Source organism: Silurus aristotelis (assembly GCF_946808225.1).
Source record: "Silurus aristotelis genome assembly, chromosome: 1".
NCBI lineage: Eukaryota > Metazoa > Chordata > Actinopteri > Siluriformes > Siluridae > Silurus > Silurus aristotelis.
Genome location: NC_139574.1, coordinates 14077711 through 14098270, shown reverse-complemented (window position 1 = coordinate 14098270; position 20560 = coordinate 14077711). Strand labels below are relative to the sequence as shown.

The following is a 20560-nucleotide window of genomic DNA, read 5'->3' as shown; positions in this document are numbered from 1 at the left end:
TACATTGCATTGATTACTAAAATTACACAGATTATGCATTTTAATTTAACACTAACAAATTGTCTTAAAGTCAATTAGTCAATGCATATTTTGGCACAACTTCAGCTTACATCCTCTTCATTCACTGCTGAAATGATTCCATGCATAGGAATGTAGTGAACTTCTGCTCAAGCTCACCTAAACTTGGAAACACTTTCTTTACAAACCATTTAAAATGCTTGGTGTTATGTTCAGTGTTTGAACAGCTTTTAAGCACAAACATAGTCCGTGCTTTATAGAGCAAGGTCCCCCCCCCCCCCCCCCCCAACAGCCTTCCTGTGCTGCTGAAAATAGAGGTTCCCTGAGCCACATACCATCCCATTCAGTAGCAAAGAAACCAAAGCATGACCTTCAGCTTTGTGTTCACATTTTACTATAGAAATAAATCCAACACAAGACACATCACATTCTTTTTTTTAAACCAAGGCTGTCAAAAAAAAAAAAAAAAAAAACACGACATCACAGAAAACTGAATAGTAGCTGTTCAAAATGGTCACAATAATGAACAAGGAAATGAAAAGGAAAACAAATGAGCAGAGAAAAAAAAATAAGCACAGATTCTTCTGTGTTAGAACTGGAATTTTTCATCAGCCATGTCAATAGCCCAGGCAAATTTCGCCCTGTGAGTCTTGTTGTAGATCTTCTCCACAGGAACATTGTGCTTCTTACACCTGTAACAGAAATATTTTTCTATTTAAAATTAAATAAATAGAAAAAAGCGAGCATAAATACACGCATACAATGGTCAGCCATTCAAAGACTCATCAACCCAAAGCTAAACTAAACCCGAGAGGAACTACACAACCGTAATGACCATATACAAGTTAATGAGGTCATATATACATATACAGATGAGGTCTGGCTCTTAGCTCTTACCTCATGTATATGTCTCCCACTACATTTTATTAAATAATATACCTGAAGGCAACAGAAAGTAATGGTTAATGAGTATGTGGAGAATTACTGCTGAGCTACATATTGTTTTCATTGTTCAAAATGGCTGCAAACAATCAGTGACCAAGAATTGCAGACCAAAAAAAAAAAAGCAATTACAGCTTCAAAACATGAACTTAAAGGAGGACAGCCTGTCTCCACTGCTCCCTTATAATTTGCACCAGATGTGCATGGACACCAGAGGGCTGTCCCAAAATCGTAGTGGCCCTTCAGGGTTTTGCTGGTGAGCCAATTGAATCATGTGTGCATTCCCTCATCAAATTAATAATTAACCATTTTTAAATTATAAACACAATTTCATTATCACTTTCAAGGTTTGCCAGTAATATAACAGCCGTGTAGTTGGTCTACCATTGTTATCACTAAATCATCTGTTCCTACAAACAAACAAACTTCAAAATAAGAAAAATACCTGACCCCCCCCCAATCTTCCATAAGATTTCAGTGAGCTTGAACCAGTTTACCCATTCTTCTTTAATCTGCATTCAAACAATGATACGTTGCTCGATAGAATTATCAGAAAACATTTCATGAAAGCAGAAATATTTGTTACATGCAAACCAGTTCACCATCCACCAAAAATTGGTCACCAAGTTAACCAAATCTCTTCACCAGTATCTGCATTAAATGTACCATGCTGAGGCATCTGATTACTTGATTGGATAATTGAATGATCAGGTATACAAGTGTTCCTATTAAAGAGGCTGCTGAGATATTTGGTATTCATTAAAATGTGAATTCAGAAAAAAACAACATACTAATATAAACAACCCGATTGACTTCAAATCATATAAATGGAACAGAAACCTGCATTTTTAAATATGGATTACACTTATATTTATGTTCACTTCTTATGAAAAAAAAGTGCTGGTCATTACTCTCTCCGTTCTCAGGCTGTTGTCTTGCTTTCTGTCCCACATTTCAGTACTGAGCTGGGTAAAAAGGCCTTTGTTTATTCTGCTCCCTTTACATGGAATTTGCTGCAGAACAACTTAAAACTTAGTAAATTGATTCCTTTGAGTGTTTAAGTTAAGAATGAGATCTTTTGAGTTGGACTCCCTCACATGTCAATGTTTTTAATTGAGATTTCATTGTAAGTGCATAATTGGCTTTCAAACTGTTTCTATTAATTTATTTGTCTTTATTTTCATGTTTTTTGTGTGTCTTTGTACGTATGTAATGATGTGATGTAATTCAGCTGCCTATCTTGGCCAGGTCTCCCTTGCAAGAGATTTTTAATCTCAATGGGCTTCTCCTGGTTAAATAAAGGATAAATAAAAATAAAAATAAAGGTTAACCGCTTATTTTTATTACACTTTACAGCATTTAGTAGATGCCCTTATCCAGAAAGACCTTTTTTTATTCTTTATCAAAAACACATCCTTGTGTTACTTCAGTAGGTCTGATATAACTGCCATCAGTTAGAGAACGTAAGAAAAGGAGAGAGAGCCAACACAAGCCCTTAACTTACCACAATAACACTAATTCAATTGCAAAAAAGCACCATTGTTTAAACTGACTTGCACTTTTTCTGTGCATGGCTGAAAACTGCAAAACGAATGCCTTTGCTTATGAAGAATTAATCACGCACACATTACTAAATACTTTTATTTGCATAGAAGTTCACCTTCAGCCTTTAGCCATTATCATTTACTCTGAATTAAAAATACCCTTCATTTGAGCTTTTTTCCTGATCGGTTGTTTTGTGCTATAAGCTGACTGTGCCCTTGAACTTTTATACAGTTTTATGAGTGTCATTAAATGCAAATGAGCTGTGTCTGGTTCGAGCTGTGCACGTTACGGGTGATCAACAAGCACGAGAGTACAAAGAAAATCTGCCTTTCCGAAACTTTTAATACATACAGCAAAATTTTTGTTTGGCTTATTCAAATAATTACACAACTTTATTAAAAGATTGATAAATGAAGCTCAGTGTGTGCGTTATATAACAGACTGCATTGTTCGTCTGAAGAAGCCATTACCATTTGGGAATACTAATTATATATAGTAAAAGTACAACCCTCAAATTTCAGCAACCATTTTAGTATTTCTTCTCAAGAGACAGTACTATAGAAATTAAACTTGGATAAATTGTAGTCAATTTACAGCTTGTATAGCAGTATAGATTTACTGTCCTCTAAAAACCACTCAACATACAGCCATTATCATCATCAATGTGGTTGGCAACAAAAGTGAGTACACCCTAATTAATAATAATAATACTGTATGTTGTGTAACCATGCAAAGCCACATGTTCCATTCATCATGTTCATGTTTTGGTCTGCTTGACAGATCTGTACAAATTTGTGCATCATGTATTTGAGCAGTTAATATTTAGTGCTTCGAGTACGGCTTTCTCATACTGACCACTGGGTATTCAACATGGCACCTCATGGCAAAGAAATTGTGAGGATTTGAGAATTACCGTAATTTCCCGGACTATAAAGGGCACCCAAATATATTTTACAAATATTTTTATTTTGAACATAAATAAGCCACACCTGTCTATAAGCCACAGGTGTCTACACTGAAACTAATGAACTTCACACAGGCTTTAACAAAAGACAGTGACTGTAACACAGCTTGTATCTAAACAGTAGCCTACCAAGAAAGTCATTGTTCACTGTCTTCCTCCTTCCTTTTAAAACTATTTCTCTCGGGAGTTTATCTTTTGGCATCGTCGTGCGTTTAAAAAAAACAACTTTTTTTTCTCCCGAAGCCGTGCAGCTCAGAACACGGGTGAGGTGCGTTTTTCCGTTTCCGCTCGGAAATTTCATTAGTCTCATGTAATGGGGTTTAGTTTTTTGGCTTTAAGTTTGTGAAACTGGGAAAAACCCAGGAAAAAACTATAAATAAGCCGCTTCGTTGTTTAAGCCGCGGGGTTTAAAACGTGGGAAAAAAGTAGCGGCTTATAGTCTGAAAAATACAGTAGAATTGTTGCTCTCCACAAAGATCCCGAGGCTATAAGATCGGTAACACCCTAAAACTAAGTTACAGTACAATGGCTAGGGTCATACAGAGGTTTTCCAAGATGGGTTTCACTCGCAACAGACCGCACAAGGGTCGATCAAAAAAAGTTGAGTCCTCATGCTGTATGTCAGGTGCAGAACTGGCTTCAAAAAACAGATGCATGAGTGCTGCAGCATTGCTTTAGAGGTTGCAGAAGTGGAGGGTTCTGTCAGTGCTCAGACCAGACGCTTTGAACAGCGTCCCAAAAGGAAGCCCACAAACAGTTTGCTGTAAACAACCTGTCCAAGAGCATGAATTACTGGAACCATGTCCTGTGGTGAGGAGACTAAGAAAACACTTGTTTGGCTTAGATGGTGTCCAGCATGTGTGACGACACCCTGGTGAGGAGAAACAAGAAAATTGTGTCTTGCCTACAGTCAAGCATGGTGGTGGTAGCATCATGGTCTGGGGTTGCATAAATGCTGTTGGTACTGGGGAGCTGTGGTTCATTAAGGGAAACATGGATTCCAACATGTTCTGTGATATTCTCAAGATGATGATGATGCCCTTCCTTTAGAAACTGGGCTAAACAGCAGTTTTCCAACATAATAACGACCCCGAACACAACTGCCTTGCTGAGGAAACTGAAGCTGATTGAGTGGCCAAATATGTCTACAGACCTGAACCCTATTGAGCACCTGTGGGGCATCCTCAAGCAGAAGGTGGAGAAGCTCCATGCATCTAACATCGAGCAGCTTTGTGATGTCATTATGGAGGAGTAGATGATCCCAGCAACAACCTGTGCAGCTCTGGTGAATTTCATATCCAGAAGTATTATGGCAGTGCTACATAACAATGGTGCTCACACAAAATATTGACACTTTGGACACAATTATGACTTTCACTTAGGGTGTACTTATTTTTGTTACCAATTATTTAGACACAAATGGCTGTATATTCAGTTATTTTCAGAGGAAAGTACATCAATACTGCTATAAAAGCTGCACATTGAAAAACAGTGGTCCCCAACCCCCGGGCCAATTGGTACCGGGCCGCACAGAAAGAATACATAACTTACATTATTTCCATTTTATTTATTATCTGATTCTAAACGATGTTTTATTTTGGAAAATTACCAGATTCTCTCCGCCCACAACTGTCTATGACTCACTCTTGATACATGTCATGGTGCCTCGGTCACAAGTCTTACCTTCATCCTCTACCTTCTTAAAGGGGCTTCTCCGGCCGCTAACACAATACATTACCGCTAAATTCAAACCCCCAATCTAGCAAAATGAACAAAAAACAACACAGTGGATTCACGTTTATTATTATATTTAGAATATACCAGTTTTATTTGCCGGTCGTATCATTTATCTGCCACACCTTAAAGGCCGGTCTGTGAAAAAATAGTCTGACATTAATCCGGTCCGTGGCGCAAAAAAGGTTGGGGACCACTGTTCTAAAATATATCCGTATAGTATTGTCCCTTGAGAAGATTTTAAATAATATTTTATATATAAATACACTAATATATATAAAAACACAAACGCACAAATATATATTAGTAATCTTCCGCTTTACCGCGGTTGAAATCTCGTACCCACGGTTTATCGCGGAATTGCATTTACCACATAAGTAATTTGTTTGGCTGATTTTCCCGAACAGCACGATAGACCAAAAAGCTTATAGGGAATTGTTTTTATGTTGAAATAATGGAATGTATTAATAAAAATATAATTATTAATTACAAAATAAAGTAAAACGTTAATACAGTACAGTACCGTATACATAAAATAGACACACACACACACAAAGTGGCTTAGGGGCAAACAGTTTCACACAGGGCCATGTAGTTTTGGATTTTGTTTTCCCTCAATGATAAAAACCTTCATTTAAAAACTGCATGTTCCCAACTGTTTCAGATCATCAGACTAATGTAAATATTAGTAAAAGATAACACAGAAGTGTGACAAACATGCAAAAAATAAGAAATCAGTACACTTTCACACGACTCACACACACACAGCAAAGGACTGAACTTAACAGTAAACCAAAACTTGTTCGCTAAAATGTCATGTCTTTTCCCAGCCATAAGAAGACAGGTGTAGTTGAAGGCATTTGGGAAGAGGTATAATTGGTCCATGGAGCTCTCTCTTTGCAGCACCCATTTAATCTCATCTGAGCTGCAAATTATCTTAGCAATAAAGCTGACTTTCTACCAGTAACACCTTTAGCTTCTTAAATAGCATACTTCTCATTTGTATTACTTTATTCTTTTTTCTTCTGTCACCTAGTTCAAATGAAGGGGGAATTTACTGCTACCACATACAACGGCATCCTGTACAATTGTGTAGCTTCAAGTTTACGGGAATGGTTTGGGTAAGAACCATGAATGGCTGAGAAAGTCAGGCGTTGCAGGCTAGATCACGGCCTAGAATCATTGACCACTGAGGCGATTTTAAGCCAAAGCTGCTACACCATTTGAAAGGGCCAGTTTAGCCAAATAACACTCGCTGTTTAATTTTGAGAACCGGTAATAAAATAAAAGTGAATCTATCAAGAAATTGATACAAGTAATCAGTATAAAAACAAGCAGCATCGGGTTGCGCACATATTTTTGGTGTTTACAAACACAAACATTCCTCCATTTTAAAAGGTAAGATGTATTTTACTTCAGCTTTCATTACACCAACCAGCAGCACAAAATCTCATCTTGTAGAGTGGAAGTGTGAAATGTGTAACACGTTACCAGGCCACAGTAATGCGGGGGTCGAGGTAGTTGAGCTTGGAAGTGCCCAGAGCGATGACCTTGTTCTCCTCTCGGTCCGTCTCCTGCAGCTTGAGCTTCTTTAACTGCTCTGACAGTCTCTTCAAAGCATTTTCCTTCTTCTCCACCAGCCTAACAGAGAGCAATAAAACGAGAGGGAGGCTTGTTTTCAGAGAAATAACATGCTTCAGGAACAATATGCAGATGAGCTGCTGTGTGTTCATGTTGGATTTACACCGACTTACATTTTCAGTGCTCGCTCAGTTTATGATTATTGCTAACATTATGTTTAGACAAGCATGTTAAAAAAAATAAAAAAATCCACAAGCTAGTCTACTAATATATGAAATGATAGAGTTAACAGCAATAACGTTCAAAATAAAGTCAAATTCTGCTTTTTATTTATTTATTTTTAAAAAATATATTACTCAAATCTCTAAACTATCTTAGCCCTGGCAAGTCTGAATAGTTAGTGCCATAACCAAAAATATGTCTAAAGGCCCTGTGTCAAGCAAAACATTGAAATAAAAAACCTTGAAATAACGCCAAAACACACAATAGCCAGCAAATACACAACGGTGGTAGTTTTAGTGCTGATTTCTTACTTCTTTGACTTCTCCGACGGTTGCTCCTTGTGATCTTTCTTTGCTTGCTTCAGCTCCTTTTTGGCTTTCTCAACTTCCTCTTTTTTCTTTTTGATCTGTAGAAACACAAAAAACATCCACCTAAGCATCAGCAAAGATATAAAAAAAGACAGGACACTTAAAATGCAAGAGCAGACTACCACTGATGCATTACTGATGTTAGTGATTATTTACATAAAATAAGCTTTGCAGTCTGTCTAAATGAAATCATCAATTAGTGCACCACGTGTGGAAAAACCTGTTGGAAAGCACCGTGGATGATTCCTGGGTTTGGGTGGGGGAATAATAATAATAATAATAATAATAATAATAATAATAATAATAATCACAGATTGAACAAAATAAATTTCTGCTGCCTACAGCATGCTTTATGAAACCATACTTATTACAATAAAGCAGTGCTTACACTTTCTAAAACACTAAACATTTTAAAATCAACACCACAATGTTATTCACGTTATTTAATCTTGCCTAGGCTGTGCATGAAAATATCATGTTGGTTAAGAAGCCAATTTAACAGATCACAAAAAAACACTGATGTGAAATGTCATTTCCACACACGCTCATGTGTCAGGCTTTGATTAGTTTGATCAATTTGTTAGCTGTGTGTTGCAGAAGAAACCGAAATCAGCCTAATCAGTTCAGCATGCAACTTTGCTTTTTTTTGTTTACTTCTGGTGGTAGGCCAAATTTCGGGTAATACAAACCTTTAATTGAACACTTTTGCAACAATCCTAAAGTAGTAACAGTCCTAGGTACATGGTTTTTGCCATCTGTTCAAGATATTAATTTTTTAAACAGTTATGAATACCATGACACAAAAACCCCCAAAAGGAAATACTCAATTACATTGCTGCAGGAAAAAGCAAATTTTTTCCCCCCAATGGAAAAAAAAAATGCAAATGTACTATAATAAATGTAAAATTTACACAAATTGCTTAATGCAGTGACTAAGATCATGCTGAAACCAAGATTATGAAATAAAAAAAGGCTTGTATTTTTGTATATAATTTAGTTTTTTGTTAAAAACAAAAGATTTTTCAATTTAACTTATTTTTATTTGTATAGCGCTTTTAACAATGGACATTGTCTCAAAGGAGCTTTACACAGATAATGAATGTTCTTTATAAGTGCAAGTTTGTCCCTATTTTCATCTAATCTGTGGAGCCTTTTTATGAACCTTTTTGTCAGTTACTTCCTTACAGCTAATATACTTCTTTCATGCTGTAGTTTACAACGTTCTGTTTCAAAATAATGCACTTACTGTCAGTATGTCTCTCAAATTGGTAATAAACAACATAAAAGTGTTGGGGGAGCAAGTTTGGATCGGTTTCAGTTTTTGAATGAGCAGTGAGAAACTGGCCAACAAAAAGGAAACAGAGATTGTAAATGACAAACACACATCAAAACAAACTGACTGACTGACGACTCTATGGAATAATAAACAGATGGTAGGACAAGCTGATAACTTCAAACTCTTACAAAATCACTGCCTGAACATCAGCTCCTCACTTCATCCGCCTCTACACACTAACTAAACTCCACCGATTAAATTCAAGTAAGAAGGCAGTCAGGGTTATCAGTTCTAAATCTATCAAATGCAGTCACTAAGAAGTTGCATGACATCAGCACACTTAATTACTGGACCAGTGTCGTTTGTCACGAACCTGATTTTGACTCAACATGCTAATGACCTCAGATGAATGGCTTAGAAAAGAAAATCACGGAGGAAACACTTGGCGACATGTAATTTCTATAACAAATGTAATTACTCTGGTTAATAATTAAAATCATTAACAATTAATAGGAAGTCTTACCTTCTCCTGAAGGGCCAACATGGACTTCTCAAATGTTTTGGGTGCTGCCCTCTGGTGGTTGCAGAGTATAGCCACAGCTCTGTTTGCTCGGTTATAGGCCAGCAGTTTTTCCTCCACAGTCATATCATCTGGCCACCCACCCACACACATACAGGTACACGCGCACGCACAAACAGCCAATGGCAGTTTGTTTAAAATAAAGGTCAATGCGACACGGCATCAAAAATATTACCCCTTACCCATGATATTAATAATATTTAATAATGACTTAAGGCAGAATACTAATGCTGACAGTGTACACTGTTCTTCTACGCTAACCAATTTTCATTAAAAAAAAAGTATGACCACTCAGATAATTAATCACAGTTCTCACACAGAACTTTGATGTAAATAATAATAAAAATAATACCCCAATTTAGTTTGCAGTGCTCTTTAAGTATACGTTGAGCAGAACCTAGTTGATTTTTACGCCAAAAAACAAAAAGGGAAACCAAAAAGATACTAGTAAAACTAATACACAAACTGCTCTTGGTTGCTAAATATCATTTGTAGAATGTGTTTTGCACACTATCTGGTACTCAGAGAGAAGTAATCACATGAATACACTGTTACTGCGTTGTACTGTTTGGTAAGTACAGTTTCATATGCAGAGCAATTTTTTCCCCTAAACTGAATCTAGCCTTTGCAGATGGAACAATTACAAGTTTGGCAAAAAGCTTCAATCCACTGAGATTAACAAAATGCTTGCTATTTACATAATTGTCCAACACACAGATGTGAGAGTTAGTTTTCGATTGCTGAAGGCTAGGACTATAAAAAAAAATTTTTATATTAAATATTCAGCAACTTCCAGTCTTGGCCCCGTTTCTCCAGTCCACCTCATGGGAACTGTAGCATATGAAAGGCAGGAAACTGAGCCAGTATCTTTGCTTCTACTGCAAGGTGTGTGTGTGTGTGTGTGTACTGACCAATGGTGAGCTTTCCCAGCTGCTCCTGCAGAGTGGTAGAAGCATTGAAAGTTCGAAACACTTTGGCTGTCAGTCCAGGCATTGCCTCATTTAGCTTCTTATTGAGGTAGATTGTCTGCAAGAAAAAAAAAATTAAATCAACAAAAACAAAGACAATTATGCATTTCAAATAATGGAGCTATATATTATTAGACCTCATGATAGAAAAATTACATGAATGATGTAAAGCTTACAGAAATTCGGTCGAATAAGTCATCTTCTGGATCCTTGTTTTCCATGAACAGTTTCAAGTTTTTGAAAACCTGTACAAAAAATTATACCTAAGTATATGATTGTGGAGTTACATGTTAGTGCTGAGCAATGTGGCCAACATTACATCATTTCATAATTCAACAGATGGCAGCATACATAATGTGATCATTAAAGATTAAACTCAAGCTTTTACTGTGGAACATTACACACTACAAAGAAACTCAAACTAAGAGGATATTTGCAAAGACAAAGACATGCTCACTTGTTTTTCCACAGGCACTTTGTTGTAATATCTGATGGAGTCCTTGCCCAGGAAGTCAAACTCAACTACATAGTCCTGACCATCCTGATGTCGGTGGAGGGTGATGTGCTCTACACGCAGAGAGCAGCAGCCCACTGTGTCTGCGGTATCATCATCTTTCTCATTACCAGCCCTCAGAGCTAGCTACATATGCCAACAATATGTATGCATGTCTTTATTATCTGCAATACATTACTACTTCATATCTGATTTAAATAGAATCTTTTATCTGATTTCTTTTTAAAAACCAATGCCGTTATCTACCTTGTCGATGAAGTATAAAGCAACTCCTCGTTGTCTTTGTTTCATCTCTCGAGCAGTCCAGGCCCTTTGGTACTCACGTCTTATATTGTCTACACTCAGTTTCAGCTTACGAGCCGTTTCATACTTTTGCCAGTCTTTCTCACCCTGCACAGGATATATTAAAAAATAAAAAAATAAATAAAAATACAGGACTCAATACTCACTACCATCTACCCAATAACATGCACCATTTTCCCACAACACGCAACTACGTCACAAAAACATTTTAAAATCACATTTTGCACAAATGCACACTTCATTTAATACTTTATTAGAAATAATCATTATAATAATCGCAATGTTTCTGCCGCTCTGGAATGGAAAGGCTGCTACACATGTTCACTCAATGTTCTACTTCTACAACTCAATTTCTATAGTAATTTTACTTTATTGTATAGGATTTCATTATATTGTAAACTACATTCCTCTGTTCTTATTGTATTCCTTACATTGTCATTTTTTTAGCCTTTTTATTATACCATGTATGGTTTTGTATTAAGTATGCATGTATTTAAAGCAAAGGCCACAAATGTATAAACCAGGATGACAAACTAATCAAGATACTGTTCAAATGTTATTATAAAACATTTAAGTTTTTCTGTTTTTAGAAAAAAATTCATTTTATACCTCCATCGCCAATTATAAAACGTCAGTGTATAACTAGTAACGAGGGTTAAGCCGTCAAAATGCAGTTGAGAGAGAGAGAGAGAGAGAGAGAGAGAGAGAGAGAGAGCGAGAGAGAAAGTAAAAATCGCAAGAGAAAACAAATGTTCACAAAAGCACATTTATGATTGCAGTAATAAGAATTGCCATTTTTGTTTGTTGTTAAAACTGTTAACTTGGCCATTAACTTGATACGTGATATGGAACTGAAAACTGGATGTCTGACAAAAATAATTGGACACCTTAGAACATCTGTCCATCAACAGCAAGGATTCAACAGTGCTGTAGTAAAATTAACAAAAAAAGGGCCAAAACCCTACTCTTTAACAGCCTCAATAACAAATTATTAGGCAGAAAATAAGCCAGAATTAAACCACCATTTGCTCATTTACTTTTGCACCAGTAAACTGTTTCGGGGGAAAGCTAACCAGGGGGAAATTCACTTTTATAATCTTCTATGCAAAGGTAAAATCATGAATTTTTATTAAAAATTCACATGTCTATTTCAGCTATTCATCAACTGTTGAAACTTTTTTGGGCCCAGGTTTGTAGTCACTTTGATTCGAAGGTATCAGTCACTCCAGATATTAAGAAGGAATTCGGTCTCTGCCGTAGGCCACAACATGCCTTTCCCAGTAAGTAGCATTAAAAATTAAACCAATCAGTTTATTTGACACCCAGCTCTGGGAAGGAATTGCTTTCCTTCGTATGGTGCAATTCTTATTTGAATTCACCTGCAGCAAACTCCAGACCACTCTATTAGAAACATTTTCTGGATGATGTTTTGAGTCTGAAAATAGCTTTCATATTCAGCCAACACCTTCAGGTCTAGAAAAATAGCACAAACCACTGCTAAAACCACTCTGAAGATAAGCTTACAACAAAAACATATGGATAACCGAGTTGCTCATGTTCATGGGCTATGTAGATGACCTTTACCTTAAGTTTGGAGCTGGGATTGAGCATGATGTACTTGATGTGTCCATGGATGTTCTCCACCCAGGATGCCAGCCATGTGACTGTGTTATCATGCTGCACTCTCTTCCACCGATGACCTGCAGGTGGCTCTGGGACCTTTACGTCTCTGACCAAAGCAAAGATAATCAAGTATTTATAAAACCCCCTTTTATAAGTATTTAACAGTAACAACACAGTTTTGTTTTTGCCTTGAAGCACCTACATGGCCCAGCATTTAATGAGAAGATATCACCCATATAAAAAATACCTATTGGGGCCATATTACTGTGGTGTAATGCAAAGTTTCAGCATTTTATACGTGAAGACAATTTAGGAGTAATCAACCGCTTAGCTACTCTCTATCCATTTGAGCTTTTACTTACTGACTGCAGTTAATAATCACATCCTCAGGCTGGACACGTCTCTTCAGCTTGCCCATTTTGGGGTGCTCCCCTCGTCCCCTAAAGAGCCCTGGAGGCTCCAGACGGAAATTGCCTATTTTTTCCTTGTGTCCATCCAACAGACAGTATCCATACTCCTCTGTTAGTTTAGTGGCTTCATCCTTTAAAACCTAAGTGATATGATTAATTATATTTATTCAGATAAATAAAACAGTCGAATAGCAGTGCCATAACAAAATTATCTAATGCAATAAAAATTAAATAGAGCAACATACCTGTTTTTCTTCCTTCGTCATGTTCTTCTTTGCTTCTGTCTTTTCCAAAAAGTATGCATGGATTTTGCTGAAATCACACTTGTACAGCTTCTTGATTAGTTTCCTCTCATCTTCTGTCATTACCTACAGAGAGACAGCACATACAAGTCTATAAAAAACAAGTTTTTCTTTACAGCTAAACCAGATAAAGTGAGGCACGAAGACAAAGCAGATAAATTGTTGGATTTCAGAAGACCTTACCTCCTTCCAGTCAGTGAAGAAATTGTTTTGAAAAACCTGCTTGGCGGTGTACTCATGATCGAGCATCTTGGCATAAAAAGTTGCTACTTCTTCTGCAGCTGGGTTTAGCTGCACAGGCACTCCTAAAACAAAACAAAGCCTTCAGCTTTTTCAACAAAGAAAAAGTCTGGTATACTGTATATGTTTGAAGACACACCATCATATAAAAACTGCACATCGCTTGGTAAAAGTTCATATTCCGGTGGGAAGAGAGGCCCTTTGTGCTCAAGACTTTTCCACTTCTGACCATCTGCATGCTTTCCTTCCTCCCACCTACACAACAGTCATGAGCAATATAACGCACACTTAAAAGCATTCTAAAAGCTTTTATTGAAGTTACTGCGAAAATGTCAACATATTATAGCAAGCAAGAAACTGAGAGAAAAAAAAAAAAAAACATCTGCGCATAGCAGGGAAATAAAACAAGTATAAACTACTATAAAGACATAAAACATGATCAATATATGCATTCTGTGACTACATTCACTGGCAATTAGTTTTACTCTACATATACTATACAAACACGCACATGTATGTAATATATATATATATATATATAGATAGAGAGAGAGAGAGAGAGAGAAAGTTAAACACATACACACCTTCCCTAGTGGAAGACAAATGTACAGTTCGTAAAATAGAGAGGCAAATGGGACTAATTATCCTTTAATAATTTACGATTTCGGATAATTACATCAAAATTAGCTGGTGAACTGATCCAACACAGTCTTACGTGCTTTTATTATGCATATATTCTAGGATGTTGGCTCATCAGTGGTCAGAAAAATAGTAAATTATTTGCATGTGCTGTTAATTTTATTCATTAATTGATACATCAAGTCATAAATCAACTAATTAATAATTCAATTAATTGATTATTCACTAACACAAGCTGAGCAGAAAGCACACTTCTGGTAGAGTTTGGGAAACAGTGACAGCCAATCATATTTCAGACAAATCTTTTTTCCCCCTCAAACATTTGGAGTAGAAATATGAAACGTGTACTTTATGGCAATTTTGTCCAGGGCTTGCCTTCTTAAATAAATAAATAAAATCACACCACGTGAGAATCTGGGAACTTTAGAAAGACAACGTGATCATTGCTACGATTGATCTTTCCGTCCAATGCACCACTGTATGCCACCAGCCAGCCAACCAACCTCGGCGCGCGCGCACTCGCAGAAGCACGTGCATAATCTCTGATAGAGTGACACGCAAAAGCAGTTCTGCGAAACTGCACGAAAACGCGAATCAACGAATCACAACATATTTTCATTACAAGTAATGATAAAAAAAAAATACATAAAACACGGGGCAACAACGTGAAACCGAAAACTAACGAAGTGCCCAAACACAGACGTTTATCAATGACGGTGTCACAACTGCTATTGTCCTACAGGAAACGGGTGATGCGCTTGAGTTCCGCGCAGAACTATGAGGGGGAAACCACAGTTTAATAGATTTGAATATTTGCTAGTTTAAATGTACCTGTTATCAAACTTTACGAAGCTAAAAAAAAACAAAAAACAAAAAACACTTATAAAAAGATATGCCACCACCCTTCAACACTTAATTTTTATAAACATGTTAATTGTATGCTTAAATTCTAGCTTAAATTTTGAAACTTTCCTCAACAACAATTTAATTATATTGAGTTTACAAGACTGCTGCTAAAAAAGCATAGAAAATTGGACCAGCATGCTGCAAGACTGGACTAGTTTACATCCTTTAGTCAATGGAAAACACACATACAAACACAATATACTTATATCCTGAAAAGAGTCTATTATTCTGTGTTAATAATTTAGTTTAAACTCTTACCATTTCCATTTACCAGCTTCCTCCTCAGCTTTTTTCGCTCCTTTCTTGTTCTGTTTTTCCTTTTCCTCATTCTTTTCCCTCTTGGCCTTTTTATTTTTCTTTGGCTCTTGTTCTGTGCTGCGAGAGCTCCTTTTTTTCGTCTGGCTTTGTGCTTTATCCTGTGCAATACTGACAGTGGACTCTTTGTCCCTCGTCTTTTCAGCATTTCTCACCTCTAGATCATTCTCAACAGGCAGACATGTTTGTGCACGGTCAGAAATGGGATCAAAGATTTGCTCTTTAACATCTTCCTCTTTCACAGCTGGCAGAGATGTGTGGCTATTATCAATCTGCTTCAACAAAAAATAAATAAATAAATGTTTTATTGGATCAGCATCAACAATAATATTGAACTAATACATTTTATTTGATTCTCTAATGCTGTGACCTCATTCTAACACTTTATATTAATATATCGCATCATAATTAAATCAGCACATAGGAGATCTTAATTATTTACTGAACTAAAGCATAGGAAGAAAATGTGCAGGGCTCTCAAGATGATTGTGATAATATCGGTTATGAAAGACATTAAAAGATTATATGAAATTTTAATCCTACACTTACACACACTGAATGACTATTGACATCATGAGTACATTTCCTGTTTTTATTTTTCTGAAGCTTTTCAGATCTGAAAAGCAAGAAGGATAGTTTTATTCACAAAACACACACACCCCCACCCTTCTACTGCAGAATATACACAATCATTTCACAGCATTTATGGTTATAATTAGCAATGTAATGTTCCTAAATCCTTTACAGGACTGCATCCAGTGTGTGATAAATGAGTTTACACTATATGGACAAAAGTATGCAGACACCTGACCAATCAGTCCATTATTGATTTAGTCCCCCTTTGCTGTTTTAATAACTTTGGGATGCCTTTCCACCCGATTATTGCGCATGGAATTGAGAGAGTGTGTCCATTCAGTTACAACAGCATTAGTGAGGTCAGACAATCAGCATTTCAGTTTATCCAAAAGGTGTGCACAGGGATGTTGTCAGGAAATTTTAATGCTGCCAAATGCAATGCCATTCTCCATAATCGTTTGCTACCATGTCAGGGTGTGATGGTCAGATGCTCACAAACCTTTTGACATAAAATATATCTTCTAGCATAAATAAGTTAAATTTTTTCTTATTTACTTAGTGTTCTATTGTGTGTATACATATAACAGTACATCAATCGCAAAGATGTAAGTCCCTCATTTCAATTGGACTTCAATTGAACTGCAATCTAACAACTATTTGCTTTTGTGAAAGTATTGAAATGCATGGTTGTGAACTCAAAGTAGAGCTAAATCTGCCCCCCCCCCCGAATCCTCCATTCACACACTCAGGCTGTATCTTTCAAATTTTACTGAGTGTTGAGTGTTTTGGCAATAGATATAATGTTTAAAATAGGTAAACGTTGCATGGGTGTTTCACATCACTGTGTGAAACTGCCATGAATGAGAGTTCAAATGAAAGGTCTTTCAAATCGCACAATTGCACCTCTTTCCTTGGAGTTTAGGATCTTCGTCATCAGTAATCTTGTGTGGATCCTTGGGACTGCTTTTAGTGCTGTTAGACTAGAATATAAGAATGCATTGCAATTAGCCTGAGGCTTTATAAATCTGGATTAAAAAAAAAAAATAATAATAATCATCATACCTTATAGTTCTTAGTTCCCTCAGGTAAAAAAGGTCTAAAAATACAAAACCACAAATCAATATGCAGCATAACATTTATTCTTGCTAAAGAACTGCCAGCAAAACTGTAGTGTTATAGTTGAGTTCAAAGACACCATTCGCAAAGAAATAAATAATTTAACACTGGTGTTACATTATTTGATACAAAATTCATAACAAATGTTAAATATAATTGGAAGCGGCTGATTATATTTTGGTTTAAAAAAATACTAACAATACCCAGGATCATTATTATAGTGTCAAATAACCCAGCACCAACCATAATATAATTGTTTATGAAAGGTTTTAGAGCCACTAACATTTCATATCCTTCTTGTTCTGCTTTCCCTTGTGCCCGCATTGCTTCCTCCAAGTTATTGTTTCCATCCACTCTATAAGACAACCATCATCACTCATACTCGCATTCATATTATGCTATAACCTTTCCTCCATAAGCATTATACAACTGTGTGGAATCATTTTAACAAACAACTAATAAATAACTTGCCTCTTTTCCAACTCTTCATTCAAATCCTAATAGAAACAAACATAATTACTTACATAAATCACAGCTCATAGGGAATATTGCAAATGACCAGAAGAATGGTAACAGTGCCATCACATGGTCATTATTATTTCACATACACCCAAAATTATTTTTTATCATACCACCTTAACCTTTTCGGCTTCAGATACATTGTTCTCGGCATCAAACTTGACTTTTTCAGAGCTATGAGAAGCACATAAAGAATTTATAATGAGGTATGACCAACAACCAGGTTTCATTTACATGCATGAAAGATTGCCCTTAAACATACCTTGTGATCTTAGACTCCTGGAGAGGTTTGTGTGAAGTCCTTGAGTGAGAGTTCTTAAAAATGATGAGAATTTAACAAAACAGACTTATTTTACATGTGGGTTAAATAAAATAGAGACCTGATGATTTTACCTTTACAGAAGAACTAGGGTACTTTCCATTCAGTTCAGAATCTTCAAGTTTTTCCTTGGATCCTGATCTCGTCGATATCGCTTTCTTTCTAATTCTGGCATGAGAAATTTAGCAAATGAAAAGGTCACACTTATGGTTTTAAATAGCATTGTGACCCAAACGCCTCATCTAGTTTTTAGATTTGTGGCCTAATAGCAACTACTATGGTGAATGTGTTCTGCCAGCTAAATGTGGAATTCATTGGTTATTGACTATATGACCAAAAGGATGGACACCTGACCATCACCCCAGTGTGTTGTTCTTTACCAAACTGTTAAAACAAAGTTGCAAGCACACAACTGTACAGAATGTCTTTGCATGCTGCATATAGCTTTATAATTCCCCTTTACTGAAACTAAAAGGCCCAACCCAGTTCCAGATTTACTGTTGGTGCAGTTACAGTTTATGTACTTTTTTTAATATAACTGCCGGTCTCTTGGGGTTTTGACACAACAGGAACTATGGTTTACCAGAATGGTGCAATTAAACATCCAGTGAGCAGCACTTCTGCAGATAGTAACACCTTGCTGTTGAGAATGTGGCAAACTGGTTTTATGCTGGTAAAATGCCATCTCTGTCAACCAAGAACAGAAAGCTTAGGTTGCAGTGGCACAGGCTCACCAAAACGAGACGGCTGAAGAATAAAAAAACATATCGCTGTCTGATTAATCTCTTTCTGCTGATGAACTAGAAGAATCAAACCGTTGAACCTTTGTGTCAAGAGTCCAAAATGGTGAAGCTGGGGTATGGGAAATGTTTCTTTGGCACACTTTGGGCCTGTTATTCAAATAGCATTTATGAATATTGTTGTTGCATCCCTTCTTGTCCACACTGCACTTCTAAAGGTCTACCACCAGTATGTACCATGTCACGAACAGGACAATAATTTTTATTCTTCCCGTAACCTCCCCAGTCAGTGGCTCTGAAGCTAATAAAACGCAGATAAAATGTGCACCTAAACAATTTGCAGGAATTATGTGGTGCAATTATAACATCTACCCAAATCCCAAAGGGATGTTTCCAGCATCTAAAGGCTGCGCTTTATGTGGCGAGGACACTTACCAGAGCTTAACTCTGTGTTTTCTGTTATATAACTTTATGTTGTTTAATGTAGCACCAGGGTTCTGGGGGAACGTTGGTTCATTTCACTGTGTACTGCGTCAGCTTTATATGGTTGAAATGACAAAAGCTTCTTGACTTGAAAAATTAAAGCTGTACAGGAGCAAATGGAGGCTCTACTCAGCATTAGTGTGCACTCCTGACAAAGTGCTCAGAAAGTGAGTGTTTGCTTAGCTAGTTATGATTTTTGCGTTTAGAGGGTTATGGTTACTCAAATCTAAATCTCAGACATGGCAACACTTACCTGCAAGTCTGCTACTTCTAGACAAATAAATGAAAACCAAATGTTTTTCTCTACCTGTGGTCGTTTGTCTCGGCTGATCTTTTCTTGCTGTGTGAATGGCCTTCTCTGGCTCTCTTACTTTTCTCCTCCGCCTTCATACTTCATCACTGACTTTGAGCAATAGGTGATAATGTTGAAAAGAGAGAGAGAAAGAGAGAGAAAGAGAAAATCTATCAGAAGGACTGGACCCTTTACACACACAATGTGTTCACATGCAGGGCTGAAAAAGGCTAATTGATCCCCTGCTAATACTATAATGTTTGTCTATTTCTTCATTATTAGAAATGTAAACAAGATTTCAAGGATGTCTAGAACAGAAACAATAGTGATTTTCTTTTTTTTATAATGAGCAGCAAAAAAAATGGTGTAAAATAAAACTCTAACAATTTAAACTATGAAACTTTGACAAATCAACACCTACATATATAATGTATCATTTCCCTCTGAGATGTTAGTTTTCAAAGATCTTCCCCCAACACAAGTGTGAAAAGAGCAAAACGGCGTTGTTTCTTCAAGTAAATGAAACACACGTTTCAAAACCGACGTGATGGTGTTCACTTACCTTATTCACACCTGAAAGTTTGTAAGTTCTCGCTAGTGCTAATTGCGCATGCGCAATAGCAGCGGCGCCTCCCACTCTATAGAGCAGTGCACGTTTGACGCCTGGTGTTCACACGTCTCAAACCTGCTAACTTATTCATTGTCACATAACAAGGTCAAAGAATATTTCGGGAAATACGTAAAACATAATAAAAAAATACAATCAGGCTGTTCTGGTAAACGCAAACCAGGGGGGAGTGGTAGCTCCATGGTTGAGGTTCTGGGTTACTGGTCAGAAGGTTGTCAAATATTGCCAAACTTCCACCCTCGGGCCTTTAACCTTACAGTGTCACTGTATTATGGCCGACCATGTGCTTTTTTTTTTTCATAGTGGCAAGCAATAAAGAGGACCAATCTAGTAAAATCTATTTCCATTATTGACAAGTTTGGCTCTGATCTTTAATTTCTCGTTTGGCACACATCATTCATCTTCAGCAAACATTTAATTGGTAAAGGTCACGATGC

General features: G+C 36.7%; 1 protein-coding gene across 9 annotated transcripts; it reads right to left on the bottom strand.

Annotated features, from left to right (window-relative positions):
• Positions 1–395: 395 nt before the first annotated feature.
• On the bottom strand, positions 396–20191 carry top1mt (DNA topoisomerase I mitochondrial). Of its 9 annotated transcripts, none has more exons than XM_083545449.1 (24): positions 20058–20191; positions 19511–19606; positions 18055–18148; positions 17924–17976; positions 17775–17835; positions 17614–17639; positions 17426–17497; positions 17089–17122; positions 16930–17006; positions 16000–16066; positions 15394–15725; positions 13730–13845; positions 13534–13655; positions 13294–13416; positions 13001–13188; positions 12600–12744; positions 10959–11102; positions 10656–10838; positions 10375–10443; positions 10142–10256; positions 9174–9301; positions 7318–7412; positions 6695–6844; positions 396–710 (listed from the first exon to the last, which is right to left on the bottom strand). In XM_083545449.1, exons 2-24 carry the CDS (start codon positions 19591–19593, stop codon positions 608–610), a joined length of 2580 nt encoding a protein of 859 aa, XP_083401575.1. In that variant the 5' UTR covers positions 19594–19606; positions 20058–20191; the 3' UTR covers positions 396–607. The 9 variants fall into 9 exon arrangements, with proteins under 9 accessions (XP_083401575.1, XP_083401577.1, XP_083401570.1 ...); XM_083545451.1 differs by having other exon boundaries at positions 19511–19602; positions 20058–20144; XM_083545444.1 differs by lacking the exon at positions 20058–20191 and adding an exon at positions 19913–20051 and having other exon boundaries at positions 19511–19594.
• Between the last annotated feature and the right edge of the window lie 369 nt (positions 20192–20560).

Coding starts and splice junctions, on each gene's coding strand:
- top1mt (XM_083545444.1), bottom strand. CDS start 19,932: ATGATACATTATATATGTAG. Junction 13,189..13,293: donor TGACGAAGGAAGAAAAACAG/GTATGTTGCTCT, acceptor CATATCACTTAG/GTTTTAAAGGATGAAGCCAC. Junction 711..6,694: donor CCCCGCATTACTGTGGCCTG/GTAACGTGTTAC, acceptor TTTCTGTTACAG/GTGTAAGAAGCACAATGTTC.